At 42.3% G+C, this 27,106-nt stretch overlaps 1 protein-coding gene across 6 annotated transcripts in view; it reads right to left on the reverse strand.

The window, feature by feature from the left end:
- Positions 1 to 1,192: 1,192 nt before the first annotated feature.
- The window catches only part of OGFRL1 (opioid growth factor receptor like 1), a 79,099-nt gene continuing 53,185 nt past the window's right edge, over positions 1,193 to 27,106 (reverse strand). For 3 of the 6 annotated variants that reach the window (XM_054819374.1, XM_054819375.1, XM_054819376.1), the window contains 6 exons: positions 7,892 to 7,978; positions 7,242 to 7,323; positions 3,988 to 4,066; positions 3,829 to 3,895; positions 3,541 to 3,686; positions 1,193 to 2,014 (listed from right to left, as the gene is read on the reverse strand). In XM_054819374.1, the coding sequence (XP_054675349.1) occupies positions 1,255 to 2,014; positions 3,541 to 3,686; positions 3,829 to 3,895; positions 3,988 to 4,066; positions 7,242 to 7,323; positions 7,892 to 7,978 (1,221 nt within the window). In that variant the 3' untranslated portion in view covers positions 1,193 to 1,254. Of the gene's footprint in view, positions 2,015 to 3,540; positions 3,687 to 3,828; positions 3,896 to 3,987; positions 4,067 to 7,241; positions 7,324 to 7,891; positions 7,979 to 9,948; positions 10,392 to 27,106 lie in introns of those variants that run through there. The other 3 variants (XM_054819373.1, XM_054819372.1, XM_054819377.1) reach the window with 3 other exon arrangements.

Here is a 27,106-nt window from a genome sequence, read left to right on the forward strand (position 1 = left end):
TTAACTTGCTGGGTACTATCTTGTTTGACTGAATGGCATGGTCAGAAGAGACTACTCAGGGAAAGGAGATAGTCCTTCAGTGAAGAGAGTTGGGAAAGATCTTAACTGGGAAATTCCTACCTGCTGAGCTCCAGCTGAGCCAGCAGACTGGCCTGCCTCAGGTTTCAGCTGATGATCAGAATAACATTAAATTGTGAAAGACCTCTGACAGAGAGCAAAGAGAGGAAACAGCCAGCTGGAAGGAAGCACCAGGACCGCCTTTCTCTCCCAGACCAGTGACAAGGGGTTCAGCATTGTGCAGACCTTACACAAAACTGGCCAAGAAACATCTAAGTTCAGGTAAGATCCAGCTGGACAGGCCTGGTGACATTTTCTCTGATGGCTTTGATGATTAAGCAGTGCTTTGTGGTGAAGACACTGCTTTTCAGCTGTCCAGAGGTTTTCCAGGTGCTGAACCCAGCTGAGGGAGTTGTATTACAGCTGGTCAACAGAGACCTTTCAGACTGAGATCAAATAGATCTCCCCCTCCAAATTAGCAGTAGTAACAAATGAATCAAGAGAAGAAAAAACTTAATGGGGACTAAAAGAAATCTAAAGTGCAACTTCCCTTGTACCCAAAAGCTGTGGATACAGTTTCATTGTAAGTTAAACTTTTATTCAATGTGCAATGATACCCAGCTGCATAGGACATTTTGATATCTGTTACTAAGTGTCTCCGACAAGGATGCTAGTCTAAAAGATGCTGTGCAAATATTGCTGTTAAACATGAACATAGTTCCTAAAAAAAAATATCCACTAGGGAAAAAACTGTGCTCTCAGAATAATTTCTAGTCATTTCATAAAAGGAAAACAAGACTTAAAGCATATTAAAAGAAACTTAAAAATTCTGATGTTCCAAGGCTTTCTAGTAAGTTACAGGTTTTTTGGTTTGTTTTTTTTTAATACTGGATGAATGTAACGGCAAAAAAATAGATAAGCTTTTCTATGCAATCTGTCTGGAAAAGATAATAAATTTCTTAGCTTTGAATATACAGGATTGTTTTAAAGAGCCACACCTGGCTGGCTGCCGATAAATTGAGGTTGAAAAAAAAATAAAATTCATTAACCTAATGGAAGCCTAATCTGATGCATTCACAACAAGCATAGTCTCGTGAACATTTTATACTACACTAAATGTAAATTTCACCCAAAATGAAGGAGCAATGAATAATTTGCTTTATTCAATATGAAACATAATGATTTTTAACCTCAGACTCATGATTTGAGCTCATCCTTATTTTTCGTGGTGGTCCCCCCTGAAAGTGTATCCTTATCAACGTTATCTTGTGGATCTGCTGATGTGTTATCTGAAGAATTCTCAGTGTCACATAAATCTTTCTCTATAATGCCTGGGTGATTTCCACTGTCATTGTTCAGATTTTCATCATCTTTTTTGGAATGAGAAGCGTCCTCCTTTCTGTCTGAAGTATCATGAATTTCTTCTGATTTTGAAAGCTGACAGGTATCAGTATCACTGTTCTTTTCACTGTTGTTCTGCCTAACAGCATCACAGTTCATTTCTTGTTCATCCTGGTCATTTTCTTCCCCGTTTTTTGTGAGTTCTACCTTTCTTTCTTCAGTTGTTTTACCAGCTGAGCTTCCACTTGCCGATGTATTCTTAGGCTCTTTTGGTTTCTTATGCTTAGAAATATAGCTATTGTGAATAGAAATTGGAGATGCTGGCTTTTTATTTGTTTTGCTTCCCTCCAACTTCTGTTTTCTTGGGGGTCCCCAGATAAAATGCTCTGAGGGTGTATAATGTTGCTGGGCAAATCTCAGGAGTTTCCTCCTTTCTCTTCGGTCTCTAATAGTATACACAAAATATTCTAGAGCACTTTGCTTAATGTTGGGAATGGTATCTTCCACAAGAGCTTCATGGAGGATAAATTTTACCAGGGGAGATTTGAAACTCTCATATCCAAGCTCACCAAGACTTTTCAGAATTCGAGTGATTCTCAAGTAGTTGTGTTGAGACCTTTGGAAAAAAAGGGTGAAAAAATTCCATTGAATCAGAAAAAAAAAAAAACCACCTTACAGATACAGAACTGGAACTGCAACTCCTCACTCCTTTTTATCACTCCAGGTGTGTACTTCAGGCTTCCTGTACTTTAATTTCTCACAGCTGCTGAAGCTTGCTAGCACCTCCTTTGCTAGGATGTTGTGAGTGAAAATTAGCATCTGTAAAATGCACTGAGGCAACAGCCTGAAAAAAAATTAAAGTGTGTACTGATTTTGATTCCTTCTGCTGTATATATTCTTTCTGAGGAGAAAACCCAGTCACTTTATACAATATGCGGTTTGTAGTGTATTGCAGTAATACAGCTACAGAACAGGAATTCACTTCACTTAAGGTATTTAAAAGCTGGGTCTCCAGTCTAGACTAGCTACCTGCACTTCTGATACAGTCCGTGCTGGGAGAAAAACCTCTGGAGAGCAAGTCCCATTGCCCTAAGAAGTATTTAAGATAAATGGAACCAACTGTCTTCTGGAAGTGCTTGTGCAGAGCTCTTTCCCTCATAAAGTATAGCTAAGTAAACAGTAAAAGTTAAATGACTAAGTTTTAGATGGCTAAAATTAGGTAAAAAGAGTCCCAGTTCCTGACTTAAAACTGCGTAGCTACTCACTGGTGAGAATATAGGAATTACAGTGTAAAAATATGCAGTGAGTAACATTTGGGCTTCCTGAAACCCCATTTTATCTGTGGCCTGAGTCTGAGCCCACACCTGCATTGCCTCATATAATATTTAAGTAAAATTAATAACAAGTTATTCCCATTATTCACTCAAAATTATCCATCAGCAATTCTACCTACAAGCTTTCATTTGGATGGGAGACAAAAAATACTGCAAGAAAACAATCTTCAACTGTAGGGTCAGAGGTATTAGGAAAGCGATTACAAGATTTGCATGGGACAAAATTCAGTGCAAACTTACGCTCCACACAATGCCAATGAAAAGCAACAGATGTAATTTGCTGAAAGTCAGGCTAAAGTTTGACTTAAAGCGTGTCTAAACCTCTCCAGTTAAGCACTGCAATTAAAAAGTATTAAATACATAATATTTCATGTTTTGAGGAGGGAGGGAAATCTTGTTATTTAGCTTCCATACAGGTGGAGAGAATTTGATTTTTCTCAAAAAGAAATGTGAATACAAAGATAAGCCACTCGTTCTTTCCAACTGAGAAGCAGTGCTTTGGGATCAGGTGAAAATGTGTTCTGTAGCACGACAAACAAATTAATTTGGAACTGTGATCTTCTTCAGCACCATCTGAAGGTGTATTTTCAGGGAATTCAATTATGTCAGACTGGTAATGGGTGAGAAGCACAATCAAAAAAAGGGGAAGGAGGAACGTACACATACAGATACAAACCAGGCATCGACTATTTCTTTTTCTCTTTCTCCTGGCAATTTTTGGAAAATACATCTTCCCTTTCTCTAGCAAACAAAAGGCTAAAGAAATTCTATGGCAATTCTAGAGAGTGGAGTGCATGTCATTACTTACTCATTCAAATGTTGAAATCTTTCTTGCCAGTTAGCAGCTCGTGCTACGTTTCCAGTTTTATCAATTAGTTTTATTCCAAAAAACTCCAACATCATTTTGTAAGCCAAAAGGAATCTTCTAATTGCTTCTTTTGTTTTCTTGAATTCCTAATAAACAAAGAATACGTCCAAAATTCTAAGTGGCACTAAAGCAAGTACTTCTGCATTGTATAAAATGACTCTACATAACAAAAAACAGTTATGTATCAAAATTAATGTGATGTTTTGTATTGAGCTCAATTTGTATTACCTCAATTTCATATGTAGTTAATTCTTTAGCATAGAAGTTGAGACCTTGTTCCCTCAGTGGGAAAAGCCTGTTAAAAGAAAAAGCACATTACGGCTCACAGTATATGAACGCTTAATCAAATTAATGCTTTGAAACAGAAATAGGTAATAAGTGACCAACCACTGTATGTAAGTGTGGTTATGTTCCAGTTTTTCATAGTCTCCTTTCCATTTATTTAGGACTTCTTCAATATAAACCCCTGCATAAAAAATAATTTGAAAACTGTTAGGTAGCCATCAAAACCAGTATTCAGCTACATAAAGTACATGCCATGTTAACATAATGATACAATACATACTTTAATTCTCTTTCACATACTATGTGAAATAAGGTCTATTGCAACCATAAATAAATTTAATTTAAAATTAATTTAGTTACTAAAGCTTAATTAAAAACAAGAGATTTATCGAATTTCAATATAAATAAAATCAACTGACTTGTACTGAGTACTTACCAGCAGAGGCTATGTGACAATAACCTCTGTAAAATACACTTCCCAAAAAGTTCTCATGTCCTAGATCCCTTTATCACACTGACTGGTAATTAACAAACCACTTATATAAAATATTGCATCGTGAATCACCTCTCATTGCTTTAACATGACAAAACTCTGCATATATATATCTCTCTATATATATATATAATCTCATCTTAGTTGAACAAAGCCTCAACTCTTTAACAAGTCTCCCATTCCAGGAATCTCTCCAGCTGGAAATAACATTACAATCAGGAAATCTGTCTCAATTAGCTGTGGCCAAGAGTCTTGCTGCTGGTGCTATGAGTTTGACCTTGGGTTCTCAGGTCACACTCCACAAATGAGAATTTCAGCTTTTAGTGGTCTCAGAACAGTTGCAGAGTTCAGTCAGTTCCTCTTGGAAAGACACAGTGATGAAAAAAGGGGACAAAGTACATGTAAAAGGAAATTAATCATTCTTCGCAATGAGACTGTGAAATTCAGTCAGGGGCCAGGGCACTTTTCCAGGTACTGCAAAAATACACAAAGTACATAAAAAGATGTTCCTTGCTCCAAAACCTGTACAGTCTCTTCCCATGAGAGCAAGCTCAGTGTTAAGACTGTTTCTACTTTGAAACCAACAACCGTTTTACCACTGCCGCACAGCCTCTCCCAAAAGTCAAATAGCATAGGAGTGGCCTAAAAAGCCAAAAGTGCCACATAGATAGTCCCCTATTACACATTTGAGATCTCTTTCTCTCTCTCCCCCCAGTGAAAATTTCCACCTGGGTCTCAATGATAAAGGAGAACTCATTTGGTACTCTTCAAGAAATGGAGAAAGCAGCCAGTCAAAGGGTCTGCTAAGAACTTGAGGGTTCCAGTGCAGCAAGGCTGGAAAAGGACCTTGCAAAGAGGACCTCCTGCCATCACTGCACTGTGTCCAACCAACATTTCAAGTACCGGAAAACTTGCTGCTCAATTCGAGGGTGGAGACACAGACAGGCCAGCTCCGAGTCAGAACCACAAGCTAAATCTGTAGGTCATGGAATTAAACTTCAGATACAGTATTGCACTAGAAATGTCTTTTTTTTTTAATAACATTCCTCAGTAGTTTGGTCCCTAACATGGTAGCTTGGACTCCTTCTGAACACTCCCACAGATCCACAGGCTTAGGTCAAGGTGGTGGCTATGCTTACCCATTCTCCATAAAAACTTCTACATAACCAGAGCTCCCAGCCACCAATGCTTTAGCCTCCATGGCCTATCACAGCTACCTTTGACACTACCAACTGTGGTTTTCTCCTAAAATATTAAGAGAAATTTTATTCTTTACAAATTTTAGGAGGGAAACCCTCCTCTTGCTTTCATGACTATCTCTTCTCCTGGCTAATCCTCTTGAACTGCTCCTTCATTTTGCACTTTAGAGGATTCCCCTCCCCCTCTCCAACCTTTTCTGGCTTTCAGTTTCAGGTTCACAGGGACTTCAGTGCCCTTCTCTTTCTTTCTTTCTCTGTTCTCTCTGTAGTGTCTCCCGAATTTGCTACCTCTGTACTGGTAATTCACAGATCTAACTCTTCTTCCAGTCAAGCTAAAAACAGTCTTCAACATCTGCCTGTGGATACTGAGATTAAGCTGAAGATTATTAAAACAAAGGTCTTCTTTCTTTCACTTAACCTGACTTGTTTTCTCACTTGCTGAGGATATTATCACTATCTTGCCTATAAACAGCTCTCATCTTCAACTGTCCTATAAGCACATCTTTAGATCCTTCTATATAACACTTTCCCATTCAGCTTCCTATCAGAACTTTAACGTTTTGCATCTCAACATCCTCCTTCCTGACCTTGGAAAGTGTTCTCTTGTCTTGCTTGTATCTACCCTGAATGCTGCTGGTAAGAACACGTTTCTAGACTGCGGCTTTTTTATATTATTTTTTGGCTTTGCATTCTTCCTTGTGAAGCCCTTTTCTGTAACATCAGACAAAAACTGTATGCCTCCACTTCCAAAGCCTTTTGTGACCTGTCCCTTCCTACCTTATCAGAACCCATTTGTTGCTATGAGACTGATCCTGCCTCCGAAAGGATTCTGCCTCAATGGCAGCCTCCACGACTCACTTCTTCTGCACTCCAATGTGTACTTTGCTATTTCCTCCTAAGCTGCTCTCATGCTGAGAGCATCTTTCTGCACACACCTTCAAAGTAACCTCCTCATCATTCTTTTTTTTATTTTCGATCTGCAATTTTTTTTCTTTTGCCAATGGCTAAGCTCTCGTGTGCTGACACTCCTGTCTACTGTTCTAACCAAGACTGTTTTATTGCCTCCTTCTGCTTCCCCATCTGTCTGCTACCCTCTCGTCTCTCATACTTTGCTTGCAAACTTTCTGTAGCAGGGTTTGTCATCTTTCAGCTCGTCCTGTGTTTGTGCAGAACCTTTCCTGCTCCACTATCAGAACCACTAGGGACTGTGAGAAATTATTTTACTATTGTTATTATAATAATCACACATGAGGTAGTTACAACACATTCTTTTTCCCTTACATAGCGCTAGGGATAACACCCATATCCCTGCCACTCCTATTCAAGCAACAAGAGTTTGTGCAGCATAGTGGAGCGACTTTATCTTTGTTTAATAACAGGTTGTGCCACTACTGTATAGTGGTACAAACAACGCCCTGTATTACATCATGCTGACATTGGATGAGAAAAGCACCACCTCCCTAGAGCGAAAGCTAACTCTGGTTTAAGCATAACCTGCTCCCATGTTATCAACATGTTACTCCAACACGGGAGGTTCAAGTCGTACAATATACAACTATACACCTTAAATTTGTCAGCACCGCAATTATCACTACAGTTTCACTTTGTTACTATTATTAGTGAGCATTCTTTTGTTATCACTATTATTGCCACAGATTACTCACCATCAGGTTTAAAAGGGATTTTATTTTTGTAAAAGCGGAGATTGCACAAGTCATTTTGATATCGAAGATCTTTAAAGTTCTGCTGAAAGAAAGGAAACAGGACATTATCAGCCTACAAAAACCTATCAAGAGTATCCAGAAAGTGATACTGTGCTCTCTGAATAATTTGAGGACAAAAAAATTTCAGAGTTTTATGAAAACTGGAAATCACTGAGAATTACTCATGCACTTAAAGATTCAGTTTAAGGATCTGCAAGTTCCTCCTGGCTGGTACCTTCTCCTGCTGAGGCAGAGGTTAAAGCAGCAAGCAGAGCAGCACCTTGACTTTAGTCTCAAGGAACTTCCAAGACGCAAATAATAAGTCCAAATGCTATCATGTAACCTCTTTGATGTTCAAGGCACAAACCTTTTCCTGGGCTCCTACTGTTGTTCCCAGGCTTACACATCTCATGTATTTGCATGTACACCTGGGATGAAAAGATGTTGCACTAGTTTCACTCCTCTCCCACTGGCATATGTTGGGCCTCTGCATCGGCTTTCTGATTCTTCTAATTTCTTGTATTTATTAGGCACCACAAAGGATTAGGAATGTTTGGGTTGTGTGCTGTCTTCTACTAAAAAGGCAATTTTAAACCATAAAATATTCTTACTGGATACTGATGTCGGTACTTGTATAAATCTCTTGCTGCGTAGAAGCTTCTCTTTGGCTTGGCTGTCAGCTCAGTTCCATCACCACTCTGAAACAGTTAGAAAGCAGATAATAACCATACACAAACACACTAAATAGCAAATTTGTGTAATATTAAAATAATTATTTTTCATGATGGTTTTCAGCAATGTAAACATACAGAAGTACGTGCATTCGCCTACTGTTTGGTTAAACACTGAAAATCTGCCTGCTGAATACTTAACACCACATACTGTAAACCTAAATTAAAAAATAAAATACAAAAGCAAGACTATGAAATGTCCTTCCAATGAGACTAAATTTGATTTAAATCAACAGGCTGATTGTCATTTCCAAATGCAAGACTTCAAAGTAACCTAGCAAGTGGTAGCACAAGATGAAATAAGTAATCACACATGAAAATGCAGAGACACTACTTATTTTGAACAGGAAATCATCCTGTTTGCAAAGACTATTTGTCATGTGTACATTGACTTAATTGCTATCATTGCATCCTGTGGAAGAAAATGAATAGTCATGGACAAACCAAATTGCAGTTCTAACACCTTCTTGAACCTTTTTCTATTATTTGTTTCTCAGAACTTAAATTTAAAACCTAGTAAGAAGAGCCACTAAATCCCAAAACAAAAACTTGCTTAGAGAAAATACATATGTATGAGAACTTGTACTGGCCCCCAGCTGTTTGGGAGCTGTGACCTGAAACAACCAGAGCCCATCAAGGTCAATGGAAATAATCCAAATGACTTCAGAGAACACTTGAAACAGCTGCACACATTGAAGAAAAACAGAAAATGAAGCATTAATGTACAGAGACTTCAACTTACTACCGACAACTTTATTTTCTTTGTGATTTCTTTATAACCATACTGCAGGAAGGAGTTTTGTATTCTTTAATCTTGTAAAATAAGTCGCCACACTAAACCTAAAGGCCAAATGAGAATATTTCATTCCACTCCTTACAATACACATGAAATAAGTTAAAGTCAAGCCTAAAAAGGAAAGTTCCCTGGGACTGCACTGGACATTTACTTTTATTATTGCCCATCCCATTGCTTATCAATCTCACATGAATGACGAACAAGCACCTCTTTTCATTCTTCCTTTTGTAAGGCCAGCTTTGACCATACCTACAGGCAAAACACGCTTACTTGAACAAGCAACACCCCTTGACACTCAGTTGTCAGGCATTAGTATCACCACGTATCAAGCAGAAAAGGGCAAAATGCTGATGCTTATTTAATTTTGTAGAGTTTCACAACCAAATATAAAAGTAATACATCTTACAGGTTAAAAAAAAAAAGACCCAGCTGGTCCACCTTGCATTCAACTCTAACTCCAATAAAATTATGGCCAAAGCAACCCTTTCTTTTCTTAGGGTCAAGATTTTTAAAGGTTCCTAAAAGACACAAACTTGCTCTGTAAATTCTTCACCCGCCGAGTCGTCACAAATCTGTTGCCATGTATGATCCAATATTCAGATTTTTAACCCATTCAATTAAGAGGCCACGTTCAAGGCTATGTTTAATTTACAGCTGAACCTTCCCCAAGGAACAGCAGCAGTGGGACTGACAACCACTTCAAGGCCTCAATTTTCTCCCAAAAGTAGATTGCCTTAATGATGGGGGGGGGACAGAAATCAGCTCATTTCTACTTCGGCTGCAGAGCTAGTTGATCACAAGCCGCCCAATGCAACGGGAAGCTCCCCGCGCCGCGGTGCCTCAGCCGCGGGCGGCCGCCCGGGCCCGTGCTCCGGCCCCCGAGTGCCGCAGAGCGGGGAGGGCGGGAGGCAGCGGGGCTGCCCCGGCCCGGGGGCTCGGCTCGGCTCCGCCCGTTCTTCGGCGCCGGGGAGCGCAGCGGGACAGCAGCAGGAGCTCCCGGCCGAGCTCCGCAGGGCGCAGACGCCAGCGGGAAGTGCCTGCCTCCCCCGCCCCGCAGCGGCCGCTCCTCCCGGCTCGCCGCAGCACGACCGCCGGGCCCGCGGGCAGGGCGAGGCGGGGGCGCGCCCGGCGCTGGCGGTACCTGCTCGGCGCTGGTCGCGTCCGCCTCTGCGCGCTCCCCTTCCTCCGGCGGCGGGGACGGGGGCGGCGGGGGCTCTGGGGGCCGGCAGTCCGCGGCGGGCAGCTCGGCCGGCTCTTCCCCGCCTCCCGCGGCAGTGCACACCCCCTCCTGCCGCCGCGGCTCCCCGCCGGGCTCCGCCGCCTCGGGCTCCGAGTCGGTGTCCCAGGTGGAATCGCAGTCCTCCACCGTGGTGGGCTCCTTGAAGCTGACCCCGCTCAGCAGGCTGCCCATCGGGCAGGGCAGGGCAGGGCCGCGCCCGCCGCCGCGCCGCCCGGAGGCCGCGGAGGCCGAGGGCTGGGAGCGGCCGCGGGCTGCCTACGGCTGCGGCATGGCGGGGCGGGGCGGCGGCGGCCGGGGCTGCTCCCCCGCCCGGCCCCAGCCCACGGACACGCGCAGGGCGGAGCTGGAGGCTCCGGGATTTCCACAGGAGACACGCACGCACGCCCAGTCCCCCGCCCGCCCCACATCGCCCGGTGCGCCCGGCCCCAGCGGTACCGGTCCGCCGGCATCGCGGAGACGTGCGGGGTGTCCTAGCGCCACCCGCCGCCACCCCGGGCACCGCTCGCCCGGCCGCGGGGTCGCTGGGCGGCCGGGGGACGGTGCCGCGGGGCTGGGGCGGCCCTGGGGAAACCCGTGCTCCGCAGGGAGATGGCGGAAATCTCTCCTACGAGGAGGTGCGCCCCGAGGGGATTCCTCCTCTTGGAGGGGACCTCGGTGTCCCCGAAAGGGTTATGAGAAAAGCATGTGGGTGCGGACCTTTGTTGAGAAGAGTGGGGATGGCAGCTGCCACAAGCAGTGGTCTCTGAAGGAGGTGCTTATTTGGCGACAGAAGCAGTCGTGTTCCCAGCAGCGTGCAAACACGGGTTGTCCACTAGACATGGGAAGGGTTGCAGTGAGGTGGACCTTCAGGACTCTACAGGTGCCAGAGGAGACAGGAACAGAGGGCGCAATAGTGTGGTACCCAGCCAGTTTCAGCTGCTCCTAAAACCCCTGAGAGTTTGGGGATAAAACTGACATGACATTGAAGGATGGATTTGGCAAGGGCAGTGGCAGTGTATTTTCTGTTTGGCTAGAGCATGCCTTTTGGACAGAAACGCTGCCTGGAGCGAAGACCTGATGAGGTGAAGGCTTAGCACTCTGTTCCAGTGGCTGCTCTTACCTCCATGATTAAAAATGTGTTTTTCATTTCTAGCCAGTATTGTCAGGCTTCAGTTCACACTCACAGATTTCTTCCTTTTCCCTGAAAGACAGTTCTGTGGTGTTCAGTATATCGACTGCTCCTAAAGATGTGCACTATCATCAAGTCATCTCAGTCTTCTTCCTGGTAAACCAAACAGGTAGAGCTTCTTCAACCTCTTGCTGTAAACTACTTTTCCCATTCCCTCACTCATTTTGTGCCTTTTTTTTCTGCTGCTGCTTCAATGTTTTAGCATCAAGTGCAGGTACCAACATTTTAACTGGATGTCAGGATCATCACTGTAGAGGTGATATCATCTTGTTTCTCTATAAACTGAAAGATCATTTTAACTCAAGTTGCCACAGCATCATGCTTAGATGCATTCACAACACTCTCACACGTAACCCTCCTTCAGGACTGTTTCAGGTGTACGAGCTGCACACACTGACACCAAGGACAGGATTACTGGGAACACTGGTTGTCAGGCCTTGTTTCAGGCAAGCTTATTTGCAGTTGCAGTTCACCTAGGTGCAGCCACAATTGCATGGCTGAGCTGTGAGCCCGTCCTATGGCTCAGCCTGCCTTAGGTGCCCATGCCTCTGCCGCCCCCCACCATCACCTGCCTTGGCCAAGACAGTTTTGCTCCTCCTCTGCTCTTCATGGGGATTAATCCCCTTCAGCCTTTCCAACAGTCCTTAGTCACCACCATGCCAGGTGCTGCCCTCCTCAGGACCTGGATCAGTCCAAGAACAAACCTAGTGGTCCCAGCCAAGACCCCACCCCAACATTCAGGCCAACCCCCTTGCCTCTATTTTAGCCCCAGTACTGGAGGTGGTCCCTGTTCCACAATAAAGGTTGGGACAACAGGATGATCGTACACAAACTGGTCAATCATCTTGCCCACTCTTCCAGTGTCGGAAATGGTCATTTAGGGATCCTCACTGAAGGATTTAAGAAATGGGACATTTACTTAACAGTCTTTACCCTGTCATATCTTCCCAGCTTATGAAAAATCAAAAGTTTAGAAACCTCCAGAGCAAAAGGTTGCATCTGAGTCTTCATTTTAATAGCCATCAATGGACCTGTTCCTATACCATTTACATAGACTTTTGACCTCTGTTACATAGTGAAACAATGGTACATAAATACATGTTATCTAGTATATATTTTAGAATATAATAGATTATATTTTCATTTTATGCTGGTTAGTTCTTTTTAGTTCTTTTTTTTAATGAGAAACAGAGTATGATTGTTCCCTGTTTGCCTCCACGCTATTCACAATTTTATAAACCTCTATCACTTCAATACTTATCATTTTTCTTCCAAGATGCAAGGTCCTACCCTAGTCTGTCTTATCAAGCATGAAAGTCATTGCATTCCTCTCATCATCCTTGTGACCTTTTCCTGTAGGTTTTCAAGCTCTACTGGAACTTTTTTGAAATGTGATATCCAGGAATGCATGTAGTACGCAGGAAGGTTCAGCTTCATTGTTGCCAGTGGACAGTTTCAATATGGAATAAAAAAATCCTCATCAAGAAGGCACAAGAAAGGTTATAAGAGGGCAAGCAGTACGGCTGGAGGCTAGAGGTACAGTTGGGGGAGCACAGTCTTTTATAAAACTCGTGCTTATGTTTCACATTTTTGGAGAGTTCCCTCTGATTTGACCTTATTTGGAGGAAAGGCAGAGTTGTTTCCTGCTCCCACAGTATCTCCTCCCACGCCGTTGGCACAGTTTGAAGGAACTGACAAGAAATTCTGATGTCTGGAACCTGTTTGTCTTGACTGCCTGCTGAGTAGTTAGTTCCATTGACCAACACCAACTGGTTCCAGTATAGACCAGCTCTGCTTCCCCTCCCCTGCTACAGCTTTTGTCAATACTGCCTCAGATTGTGCTGATACTAGGGACAGCAGAACATCAAAATCATGCCTTGTGCATGCATAAAAAATCAGGTGAAGGTTCTGATGATATTTAGTTTGCATGGCAATTAATCCCACAAACTAAAGATCTTCCTGCAAGAAAGCTCTGTCTCTTGTGCAGATAACTACACCTTATTATAGAAAGCTCAGTTCTACCTGAAGAGCAAAGCTGTCAGCCAAATCTTATCACACAGATTTAGGAGGATTTTTAAAGGATCTGGGTCTCAGGCCACTAGTAAGAACTGGGAGTCAAATTAATTGACTTGGTATTGCTATGGGAAGCCAGTGCCAAGAGCAGAAGACTGCTTTGACTTGCTTACAGTAGTCTGTGCTGCTGAGGTGATGTGATGGATTTTCCTGAAGTACTGGGATGTATTTTTGGAGTTTCTTAAGGGTTGATAACTAGGTATACCATATTGCTTGCAATCTACACAAGAAGTGAGAGAAATGAGGCTGGCTGAAGCTGAATTGACTGATGGTGGATTGCCAGGGTGGCACAGGTTTTTCTAGCCAAATGGAAACGTTGTAAGGCATTATTCACTGCTATAGAGCTTATTATCGGCAGGTAGGCTAGAACAACTCTCAAATTAGAAACTGAATTGACTGATTGTTGGTATGGCACTTTAAAAAAAGGCAGTGGCACCAATGAGGCAAGCCTTCAAAATGTTCCAAATACCCATGCAAATAATTTCTGGTTCAGCTGGAGTCAGCTCTCATGCAATTGTTTTTCATCCTCTAGCTTATCATTGGGCAGTGGCTAGTTTCTAAATGAGTTTGCTCAGGAAAGCAAGATTAAATAGCTCCTATGTAGATCAACATTCAGAGAGAATCACTAGTTAGGCAGCGATGGGGCATCCACTTTGTGCCTACTGAGACCTGGCTGCACTGTTGTGTAGCTGAATGAGGAACGAAGGGTTCCTTCCCTGAAAGAGTCATTTGCTATTTTTGTCATGTTACTCACAACCCTCTCTCAGCTGCCCAGAAAGACGTGGGTTGGAGTTTTTGACATAAGAACACTCTAAGGTTTGGATGTGGTGGGGCAGATCTGCTCTTTGCCAGGTGTGTGCGTTTTTTCCGTGAACATCTTCTTTCACAGTTGCAGCTTATTGCTGGCTCTGGTTGTTAACTAGAGGCAGTCAGGATTCATGAAGAGGCTCTAGCACCTTACATAGCTTCTTAGGGTGGTATATGAGAGCTTAAACAGATCCCCACAAGACAGATCTTAATTTAAAAAATAAATAATTAATTCTAGTTATCTCACAGTTGTAATTGGTAGTCATTTTTGAGAAGGTGGTGAATGTTTGGCACTTCGGTTCACCAAACTATTCCAGTACAACAGATGGTAAGTAAATGCTAAATCCAGGCGGACCTGTTTCAATCACATAGTCTGACTTCCACATAACACAGGCCAGAGTAGTGCTTACCCTGCCTGTTCTGAAGAATGATAGAAGACCTAGGGAAATTCAGACCACCATCACATCAAATACCGACTTTCATAAAGCTGATGAAAAAGCATAAGCATTTGACTTCTGGTTATATACTTTCATATACATTTTAAACAGCACAGATGAGTGAATTTTTTTTTTTTTTTTTCATAAGGAGGTGGTTTTTAAGGACTTCAAAATGGATACATCACTTTCTGGAGGCTAATGCTGCATGTATATCAGTGTGATAACTGTAAAAAATTATTAAAAATTAAATATGAGGTAATTGTAATACTTTATCATTATCCTGGGAGGATGTTTCGAATAGGATACCAGAGAGGTCAATTAACAACTGTGGAGAGTCTTACCAACCTAATATTAAGGTGTTATAAAGCTGGGAGGGATTCTGCATCCTTAGAGGATATGAATAGACTACAAAACCACTTTGATAAATGGCAGAAGACGGCAAAATAAATAACATTGGTAAAATGAAATTTAGTTGAGATAATGTAAACCAATTTGTAGTGGATACTTAAACATACAGAGGTAGATTTTAGAAATGCAGAAAGGCACCAATCCAACAGAAATATCTCGAGTTACAGTATAATTACATATGTTTAGACAAGGGTCTGAATATATTTGGACACCAACATACATTTGAGCAAGTGTACAAAGTCAGACAGATATGACAATGGTTGTATGCAACAGCTGTAGCTGACTGGTAGTTTAAAGGGGTTTGTTACCTTGTTGGCTTATTTTTGAAAGGAACCGGGCATTCTCAATGAATATCTGACTATGGTGAATTTCAATTCTCTTCTTTAGTTCAGTAATGCTCCAGATTGCTAAATGCCAAGCCTGATGTAGTATCTATAGAAGGTGAATCTAATTTATAAAGTTCTCCATAATTTTCCTCTAGTGAATGTCATTGGAAATGATTAAATGGAAACTCAGAAGTCAGGTTGTATATTTGTGTAAATTTGTTTCTATTGAAATCTGAAATTAATTTGCAGAGAAGAAAAGACTTCATAGAGGTCATGCTAGACATTACAGATCAGTGTATTAAGCTCACTAAAGCCAGTGGAAGTTCTTCCCTTTTTTGCTGCGTTATGATTACAACCCTGAAGACCTTAACTAAAGCCCTGTTTATTGGAGTGTTTTGTACTAGGGCTTTGTAAAAGGTCACAGCCAAGGTAAGCCCAGAACAAATTAATAAAAGAGTGTATTACCTTAAGATGGTCTGTCTAGGTGGTCAGAGAAGTAGTCTCAGTCTAGTCCTTAAGCCTCTAAGATTCTGCTCAGTTTCTCCCAGACCGGCCTTTCAAACACGGCACAAGACTACAGCCAGTTTCTTGAGGGGAAATTAATCCAGTTGTAGGACACAACATGGTCTAAATGAGCTGCTGTGCAGCAACTCCTGATTTATAGCTAGGGTCCTACATCACCCTTGTGATGGGCTGAAACCAGCTGCCTGGGTTAGTGTGCCCAGCTTTCCTGCAGTGGGGCTTGACCACCGTGCATCAGCAGGTCAGCTGCCTGACACCACTGATAAAAAATGACATTTACTTGCCAGAAATTCACACAGGGATAGGTGATGCCATTAAGTTTTGCTGAAGGGCTCCTGGAGTGCACCAGGCAAGCTAGTAATTTTGGCAGTGGAACCCAGAAAGAGATTCTTCTCCCTGAAAGACAAACCAAGAATATGATTCAGAAGCCCAGATGTAGGCACCCAAGTGCCCTTGGAGATCCCTTAGTGTATCCATCTTCTGCTCAGAAGGGCACTGCTGCTCCATAGGCTTGGTAGGTCCCGTGGTATAGCTGCCAGCCCTGTGCAGATGTCTTGGCTGCTGTAGGACATCTCAAAGGGAATGATACACCTACTAGATATACACTAGTTGAATCAGGTTGGCTGAATCACTTTGAAAGCTGCATGGACTGTATTGACCAGAGCTCCATTTATCTAATGGACGCTTATACCCCTAGTTAGCTTGTAGGCATACAGCTATGTGTAAACAGCTAGATTTTATTACAAACTTGATCCTGCCCTTAATCTCCCTGAGCATCCATATTTTGGTTTGGAAGGTGTACTACAGACTGTCGTTGCCATTGGACAGGTAAATGGACATTTCTGATCTGACAGCACACAGTATCTCCTGTCTTGAACTTCCAGAATTCCTAAACCAGGCACTTTCTACCTGTGCCAGATGTAGGACCTGACTTATCAGTGTACTCAGAGTAGGCCCCAACCCCCCAAAACTGCGTGATTGTTTTCTCTGGCACATTAACCACAGACACACACTGACATCCTTCTTGAGCCTGAGCAGGCTTCTCATTTGGGGGATTTATATGCCCTGAGGCATCTACCATGCAGATGCCTAGGCCTGAGCTAATCACACAACACTCCTTGTGTGGTCAATGGAGAAAAATGGGCACCTCCAGAGGATGATCCACATCACCCTAAGACAGGCATTTTAAATATGTAAACTAAATCACTAAAGAGTTGTTTGTATCTACTGATTATAAAGGAAGCCAAACTCAGGTTTAGACTTTCAAATTGCAAAAATTACATGACATCATGCAGTCCCACATTCTTAAGGTCTTCTGAAGCTATTGAATTTTGAATACCCAACTTCCTATAGGAACAGGAGAGGAAACACAACTGAGCTGGTGGTGAGCATCCCTTTCCCTGACACGAGGAATATTTGTAATCAGGTCATACCACATAACACATTTCCCGTGAGAGACCAAGAGGACCCTTGTTTCAGAGTATCTGTTGCCAGGTATGTAGAACTCAACTCTCCTTTGGAAGAGACAGGGCTTTAACCTTCTTGCCACATCCCGTTGAATTTCTTATGCATAGGATCACACAGATAAGGAGACTAATGAGAAAGTTGCCTCCTCCTTGGTCTTTGAATAAATAGCCAGTCTTTGGGTCTATGAGCAACAGAGACGTATGAAATGATAGAACGAGATCATAGCATCATACAACCCTGATATGTCATTACACTGTGCTTTATTTCCTCACCTAAACAGCAGAAGTTGAGCAGAGCCCCTTCCTCATCCATAACGAGGACGCAATAATGAATCCTGTTCTGCTCTGCTCTGGTTAAACGGCTTCACTTTAAGGCAACATAAAGCCGGGGCATCCCCTGGGAGGGCAGCCCAGCAGTACCAATGTGCAGCCATCACAAATTTGGCCCACCTCTGCCTGCTGAAAGAGAAGCGTGCACAAGCTGTAACACTTCAGTTTGACTAGACTAGGAGTTCATGCTGTCCCTGTAAAAGATATTGCCAGTAAACCATTATTTCAAGACCACAGACTCTGCTTGTTCTTCCTTAATTGAGTTTTTGTATGCGACTGTGTGAATTTATGTAGTCGGGATGGTGCAGCATAGCTATTTCAAAGATCTAATTGACGTCAAGATTGATGTGACTCATGGGACTCATAGGATCCCTACAAGTAAAAGAAATTCATGTTAAATTATATGCATTTGTGTAGTTCTGTTGTTTGCTTTTGGGTGGATGATTGTGGATTTTGTACAGTTCATCAAGGATAATTTGAAAATGCCTAAAATCATTGATCTCCAACTCCTCAGCAGTTAGTTCCAGTCAGAGGCTGGCACAAGGCCAAATAACACAACTGGGACAACTGCAGGCAGTGACTCTGCCACCACCTGCTTTTCATCCTTTTCCATATCATGCTTTGTATGTCATCTGTAGAAAACCTATATAAATGCATAAACTAGGGAAGAAGTTCATCAGGGAAGCCATTTTTAATTAGGTCACTGATGCTCCACAGGGCTTTTAGCTTGTGATTAAGGCAAACACGCATAGACTGAGATATAAAAGCAGGCAAACACAACCAGACACAGAAACCACCAACAATACTGTCTTTCATTTACTTATCACATAGCCAATGATTTTTACAACCATTTGGGCTAGTTTACTTAATTAAACTATGCAGCGCAGCATTTAAACACAGGTCCAGCTCCCCAACCACATGAGGCAGAGTTGTCTTCTGCATCAGCCCTGCCTAGTTCTCTTTGATGGCATCTCAGAGTGACCCTTCCCCATCCCTGCCAAACTGTAGATGACTTCAAGATGGGCAGGCTGGAAGGAGGAAACTGCACAGCTGAAGAATTCAACTACTTTGGAGTGATGAGGAGCAAGAAATGGCCCACAGTTTGTGACACAAACCTGATTTGGGATGGGACTGAAGCATGTTATAATTCACATAATGTGAGCTTCAGAGAAAACTCTAAGCAGTTGGTGCTCACAGATTCTGGAATGAAAGGAGTAATCTTTTTATCTTACTTGTTGCCTCTGTAATATTCCCTATCACAGGCTCCCTTACATCACCACAGGACAGCCTCATCATAATGCTATTGTGCTCTTTTATTCTGAAGAAAACATGTTAGTAGAGCCTGTAAAAGCCTCTTCCCCCTCATCTCCATGGAGCCACCAATACATTAAGTGTACTTGCCATCTCAATAGAGTATGCAAGATGGTAAGTTTAAAGAGATGAAATTCTGCTTCTTGTGACACTGGAGAGCTAACAAGGTATAGGGAAGATCTTTCCCTTATATGGAGAATCTGAGTTATGTGTTAACAAATAATGGTAACAAATGTTCACTTTAGGAATCTCATGTAGTGAATAAAATTATCTGAACACAGTGAGCATGTGCAGTATTCCAGAATTAGCCTGTTTCGTTTCATAACATGCCATGTTACAGTGTGAATCCACCTGGCAGCTGGAGTGCAGGCAGCCTTTGATATGCTTGGAAAGACATCACTGTTCTTTCACATTGGTGTTTGACCAGGCTGAATGAACCAGTGGCATCCAAATGGGCTCACTTCTATCTTGAATAAAGATAGGAGTGAATAAGCACATCATTGTCCTTTTGCACGTGGCAAAGAGGGCCAGCAAAATATTGGTGGTAATGTGCTAAAATACAATGAGTGCTTTGCCCTCGTTTAGTACATCAGGAGTATCCAGGAGTTTGCTTGCAGATGGATTTGGGAGGAGTCAATTTGTAAAAAATAAAATAAAATTAGGTGAGCTGGGAAATTCCAGGATTTGGGGATGAACAAGGGAGTGCAAATTACACATATGTTAATCAATGGCATTGTCATTAAAATACAGCAAAAGCAAAACTAAAAAAAACCCCACCACAGTATCACCATAACTACAGATAAAATCAGAGAATTAACAGTGGATAAAGCTGTTAAAATACATTGTCAAACAAAGGTCATCACAAATGAAAACACAAACCAGGACACAGGCAAAAGAGCACAGCCAAATCCAGAGTCAGCAGGCCAAGCTGAGAACAGCCAGAAAAGCAAAGCATTGATCCAGCCCAGGGATGGGAAGCAAGGAGCAGCTTCCTTGCTGGGTAAACGTGGCTTACTCAGAGGACAGGACAATCCTTACCAAGAGGATAAGAGCAACTTAACAATATACTTGCTTCATCATTGTCATAACCTGAAAAAATCCCCACACTCACCCTACAAAAGAAATGTATGGCTAACAAATCAGAGGCAATTTTTATTCTTGAAATTGATGTTAAGAAGGACAAAACCCAATTGTTTTTTCTTAAGAACATTAAAGCGATGACATTTCCTGGCTTGCCGTGCTTTGTGGTCTTGTTTCTTTGTAGTGGGAGGCTACAAGTTAAGATCAGGAGAAAACGTTAACATTGCAAGGAACACTGGAGGAAAAAACCATGATGCATGTTTGTGCTCATTAAATGAATTCTTCAAAGGAATCAGGATGAAAACAAAATAAAGATTGCCAGCCATGCATGAGTAACGATATTGAGTGTTCTGGATGTTTTGTAAGGGAGCTGGCTGAAATTCTGACACAAGCAGTTCACCCTCATGCAGGTGTTTGCAGTTTCTAGAATGTAATTATCATCTCCCTGTTCTGCTCCAGATGAAAATAATGATTAATCTTTGCATTTCTACAAAATTTGTCACCCTCTAACACCACTCCTAGCTGTCCTTAAGCAGGGAAATACTCTACAGGTCTGAGGGCATGCCAGAGTGAAAAATAAAGTATCTGTGGTAGTGTAAGCATCACATTAGGGCTAAAAAAGATAGAATAGGAACAGCCCTTTTCAGCACTGTCAGTTTGAGCAGACACAGCAGTCGACATGTATCTAACTGCTTTGGTGTGTTCTTTCTTTTACATTACAAAGGAATGTTTTTGGCAGAAAGTCATTGTAAGCAGTATTCATTACTCCTTTAAGGGGCTTGATAATTCAGTGTGTTAATACATTGCAGGCTATCAATACCATCAACCATCCACAAAGATATAAATTGAACCTTGTTCCAGCAACAGTATTTCTGTACACAGTCCTGAGATTTAATGGGATTGGTGCTCAGATCATGGAGTGAAAACTAGTGATGGGTGATATGCTTGTGAGACATTTTGAGCCACGCAGAAAACAACAGGAACTGAATAAAACTGGTGAAAGAAGTCATCATTAGCACACCGGGTATGAACATGACAGAAAATGAGAAAAACGATTCAATCTGACAAAAAAAACCCCAACCCTCAAGAAGAATCCTCAAGTACGTCTCTCAATTCTGGCTCAGACATGGAAAGGAGAAGTGGGCTTCTCATGCAACTTTGGACATCTACAGCATGAGTGCCTCTAAATGGTTGCTCAGAGTCCCTTTACAGTCAGTGGAGAAAAACTGGAACTTTTAGGTCATGAATCATTTAATCCTAACATAGACATTTAAATTAGGCCTGATGAAGTGCCTCTTTCTTTGTCTTCTTTCTAGAGGGAGAGCAACTGACTGACTTAACATGTAGACATTTACACTGAAGATACCTAAAGTTACCCAAGAAGAGATCCATCTTCAGTACCTAGACACATTTTAATTTACCAAGCTGATGGCCATCTGATGAATGACTGCAAACTCAGCTGGTTTAAACAACTCTTGCAAAGCATGGTCCCACCAGGAGAGCAGCTCTGCACTCAGTGGTGTCACACAGAAGTCACAGTGCAACTCTCAGCACCCAACTTTGCTGCAATAAAGTAGCTGTCAAGTCTTCACAGACTTCCTTTGTGGGGAATGAAGGAAGAGGGAGACTGCCACAGCAACAGATTCAGAACTGTAATCTGACTTTTGTGCTCTGAGGGTGCACCTGTATTAGTGTTTTAGCATGGATCAGAAAAGAGCTTTTAAAGCTAATTATTTTGGGTTTTTTTACATTAAGTAAACTGGAAGATGGGGTCCAGGAGCGTACCCAATGCACTTCAGATGCAATGGGCATTCAGTCTATGGGCCCAGATTAGGACTATTCTGAAGAAGAAAAGATCCCGTTTATAGTGTGAGTATCAGGTCCTCAGCACTGACTGTTTTGCTCTTCAGGTCTGCTATTTGTTTTCACTACCTGCTACTATAACATAAAGTGAATAGGGCTTTGGAGGAGCCTCTTGCTCCATTAACTGTTGGGGGTGTTAAGAAAGATGAGATAGCTAAGTTAGCATGCTCAAAAATGAATGAAATGAATAATCACCAAATGGACTCTATGCTAGCTTTGCAAAATCCACTGTTTAAACAAAGGAAACATCCATTAAACATAGGCAGAAACAAGTCCTGTGTAAGGCATGAGGTAGTGAATTAACTGAGGATACAAAATACCTGCTGATTACCGATTACTCTTCCAGGCCTACAGAGTTAGTATATCTGTCTGAGATGGCTAGTAAATTCAAAATATAGCTACCTGTGGAATTTTGTTTATAGCAAGTATAGCTTCAGGACTTTGTCCAAGCATAAATTGTAGTAAACTAACCATGACATTATTACCTACCAGTTAAAGTGGCTGCAAAAGAACAATACAAACTGCAAAACAAAGCACAAAGACAATTTCCAGCACTACTGACCTAGCTGAGTGCACCATTTACCCCAGTGAGAAGTAATACTGCATACCTGATAATAAAGTATTATTATCTCTACTAGAGTCCCAATACAAAAGAAAATACTTTAGGTTGAATCTTTTAATTAAAAGATGGTACAAGAAGCTGATGAGAAACACCACTAGCCAGGGATCTGCCAAGATGGCCTGAAGCATACTGAAGTCAGCTTAAAGACAGTCTGGAATTTCTATTGATTTTGGGTCAACTCTTTGGAAAAGGCAGACCTGGAGCGGTACGCAGATGGGAGACTGCCTGGGAACACCTGGTCCTGCAGGTTTTTGGTGAGTTACCAACAGTGTTTTAGCCACAGATCCAAAACACAGCACTATTATGAAGAAAGTTAACTCCATCATAGCCAGACCAGTACACTGCCCAAATTCTCCCACATATTTTGCCACCCAGGAATCGGCTACCTCAGGGCAGACTCCTGTGTCGCATCCCCTACCAGCTAGCTACCCTTATGAGAAGACAAAATCAGGTTCACAGCCCACATCCATATGACAGCTCTGATTGTACAGAGATGTTCAAGAAACTGAGTGGTCATTGCAATATGGCTGGAAACATCCACCTCAGAGGACAAGGGGGAGGTGCTGTTCTTCACTCTCCTCACAAAGTGGCTCCCAGAGGAGAGGAGAAAGGTATAACTGCTGCTGTCTCCATGAAATGATTCTCCAGAGATTGGGAGGGTAGTGATGCAGGGGCCAAATACCAGACTGGGCTCCAGGCCAGCGCTTTTATCATAGGTTTCCCAGGCAAAGCAAAACAAAGTGATAACACAGAAAACAGCAAAAGCTGAAAGGAACCATTAACAAGCCCTGGAATTCAATGTACAGCAAGAAAGGGAGCAAGTAAGGGAGCAGGTAAGGGAGGTAAAGGAGAAAATATACCATCATCAGGACCAACAAGAGCAAGTACCAGTCTGCCAAGTAAAAGCTAAATAGCTGTAACACTGTAAACTCAGTCTAGCACACTCTGATCAAATCTGTCATTATCTTGAACCCCTCAAGCCTCACTTTGCATGCCAAAAAGGACTGTGGTGGGTTGACCCTGGCCAGGAGCCAAGCACCCACATAGGACAGAGGGAGAAAATAGAAAGAACAAAACTGAGACAACTCATGGGTTGAGATAAAGACCCATGTAATAGGTAATGGAAAAAGAAAAAAAACCAGGCGAACCGAAGGAAGTCTCTTACATCCTGCCATAGGCAGACCGATGCCCAGCCAGTCTCTAAACACTGGCCACCTAGGAAGGCACCCCCTGTCCCTTCTTCCTCTACCTCAGTTTTTATTGCTGAGCATGATGCTATATGGTGTGGAACATCCCTTTGGCCAATTTGTATCAGCTGTCCCAGCCGTGTCTCCTGCCAACCACTTCTGCATCCACGGCTTTCTCGCTGGGGGACAGGGTGGGAAAAAGAGAAATCCTTGGTGCTGTGCAAGCACCATTCATCAGTGGCCCATCGGTGTGTTACCAACACTGCTTTAGCCACAAATCCAAAACACAGCACCATGGGGGCTCCTATGAATTAAGTTAACTCCATCCCAGCCAGACCACTACGCTTTGGAGCAACAACTCCAAGTGATCATTACAATAATTGCCTCATCTGATATTATCTAAGAGCGCCTTCATTGTTTCACAAGCTTTAAGGTCTTCCTCATGCAATGTATTTGCATACTTTCAGGGAAGTTACAAAATCCTTTATCCTTCCTGTAAACAAATGGACGCTTTGATTCTCAGGAAGAAGAAAATGACATACTTTGTTCTTTAAAAAAAAATGGCATGTTTTCATAGTTAACTTTTTTTTTTTTTTAGCACTAGTAACCTGTTTCAGCCCATCATAGTTCAATCTAAGTATGTGGTTAAAATTGAGTTTTCCTGAGAAGGCTACTCTGAGTTAAATTTTAGCAAAACTGCCACCAAAGGATCGCAACATCTTTTACTTTAAAAAAAACATAACCAAAACAACAAAACAACCTTTTTGAAGTATATTAGAACGAGGGTATTTCATCGGTTCTTTGCTCTGCAAAATAGGTGTATTAAGGAAAAATATCTGTAGAATGACTTTAACTCTACACCTATAAAATTCAAATTTTGTTGCACTGATTTTCTGAGATAGCATAAAAACATCAGAAAGGCTAAACGTAATGCTTTATGAGGAACCACAACATTTTCATTTTTGCATACTGTATACAAAACTAAAGGGACACAATTCAATACATCTCTTAATAGCTAATGCTCTTAAAAATGGAAATTTTAAATCAATCCTTGTGACCTTGGTTCAAAAGTAGTCCTACTTTCACTCAGATAAAATCAGACATTAATACAATTGCAGCTTCTCTGCATGGCAACAAAACAACACAGACAATTTTGGTCCTCTGTGGGTGTCTCTGCATATAACACGGTTTCACACACTGATGTAATACTGCTGCTTCATTCTCTAACCCTTCCCATTCATTTGCAAAGGAGGTGTATATTAAAATAACCAAGAATTCTTTTACTGAAAGCATTTACTTCCTCCAGGAACGGAGATGGCTAACAAAGCTAAGTGATATAACAATTTAGAGAAAATCAGACAGCTTCAGCTGTGAACAAAAAGTTACATCCTTCCTTATGCCTACCTTTCATAACAGCAGCATCACTCCCATTCTCCTTGTAAATGAACCTCTTATTGCTTGTATTAAACTAACATCCACTGGTCCCAATCAAGGACTTATTGTGCCATGCCCCTGTACAAAGCCATAGCAAACTACTTCCCTGACCTTGAATAACTCACTTGGGATCTCAGCTCGTGTAAGCACTGCTGCGGAAGTCATATAGCGAATGGCAGTACAGCAGCACTGTTCACCTGCAAAACTAGCTCTAAATTAAGACAAAATGCAACCAAGTGATGTGAAAATTGAACACAGAGAGCATGAGAGGATGGATGACATGAGTAACACTGAGAAAGTGGTGTGTCTTCACTTTAGTGGGTTACAAGCAGAAGGTGCAGGACTCAGGGATGGATCACTTGGTTTCTTGGCCCCAGAGTTTACCTCAGGTTCCTGTCAGCCATCAGCAAAGGTCTGTGAGATGCCATCGCTTGACCTGTGCAACGCTATTCCCCTAAAACACATGAAGTACACATCAGCACCAGAGCCCAAGGGCACAGACCACAAGGTCTGGCAGCAGAGCTGACCCCTGCTTCTCTAGCTGCAAGTGGGTTTGCTTGCTGCCAAAGTAGAAGGTTTGCACCCAGGATGACACCAGCACAGGGTACAAAAATGCCCACACCACTGTCCCCTGATGGGTATCTCCTGCTGTACCTATTTCCTGCAAAGCTGAGTCACCTGGCACAAAGTGCAAAGACAACGTTCAGTTGATGTGACATGCATGACAAGGCATTTAAAACAAGAATACAGCATTGACAAGGTATGGTGGTAAATGCCATGGTAACATAAAGAATTTAACTGAGAACATGCTGTGTAGGATCTCTGCCTACTTGGCCCAGCTAGTAAAATTCAGCTTTCTTCCACTCCCATATCGAATTCTTTGTCCTTAACCACTTGAGGTTACCTCAATGAAGATGTACACCATGTTCACAGGGTCTGAGCAGACTTCTTCAGTGTTAGACAGCGGTGAGGAAGGGTGGCGGGTGATTCAGTTGCCCAAGCTCAGGTGTCTGGTAACATCTGAGATGTCCAGGGGAATCAGAGACATCCAGTATAGCAAGATATGACACAGGGCTTCTGGTAGACTTACACCCTAAAAGCAGCATCTGTTGGCCAAGCAGGACACCTGAGGACATCTCAGTTGGCAGACACATTTGCATGGACAATTTAAGAGACAAGATGGGACTATGGGAAATTTAGGTGTTAAGTGTTTAAGTGTTTACTTCTGTGCTGTGTCTCCAAGCTCCACAACAATCAGTGGGAAATCTAACCAACACAGTCTACTGTAGTCAATGACAACCTAACCAACACAGCTCAGGAAGCCTAAAAATTATTTGCCTCATTGCAGAGTAGGCACGTGATGGCTAGTTACCTGAGGCTCTCTCACTGAAATGGGAGAATACAGCAGTAGCAAAGCTGTAGACATCTACACTAAGGCATCAGTCTCAAGTGGGATCCTTCTCACCTAGCCAGAGCATTTTGGACAACTACGTTCTATAAGACAAAAAAGCAAAAAGCATTGTTGCCTAGTTTTTACTTTCATGGCAGTGTATTGGTTTGGTGCTGGGCTGTGGCAACTACAGCAGTGAGTTATTCATACAAGAACCACATTGCAAATAGGTATCACTAAAAAAAAAAAGTCTTTCCTTACTTTTCAGAAACGTTACAAAATGTTCCTCCTTTTCTTTTAAGACAGCACAATGACAGTCATGTTCATGTCATATCTCTCCACTGAAATGATCCAAAGTCATAAAGCCTCTAAAATTCAACTGAAGTTAGACAGTTGCTAAGCTAAGACTGGCATCATCTTGACCCAGACTGACTGTATTCCCCCATGCATCTATATCCATCTGCTATTTTCCTTCTGTTATGCCAAGATTATCCATCATTTGGGGCAGGGGAATGCCTTTTATTTTGTGGCTGTTCAGGACTAAGGAGTAGGTGCTATAAGAATACAAATCATCAGTACCACAGTGCCTGTGATGATTTATTCTCCCCTGCTAGCTTGTCTTTTCTGCAGGAGAC

The sequence above is a fragment of the Grus americana genome, chromosome 3 (genome assembly GCF_028858705.1).
Source record: "Grus americana isolate bGruAme1 chromosome 3, bGruAme1.mat, whole genome shotgun sequence".
NCBI lineage: Eukaryota > Metazoa > Chordata > Aves > Gruiformes > Gruidae > Grus > Grus americana.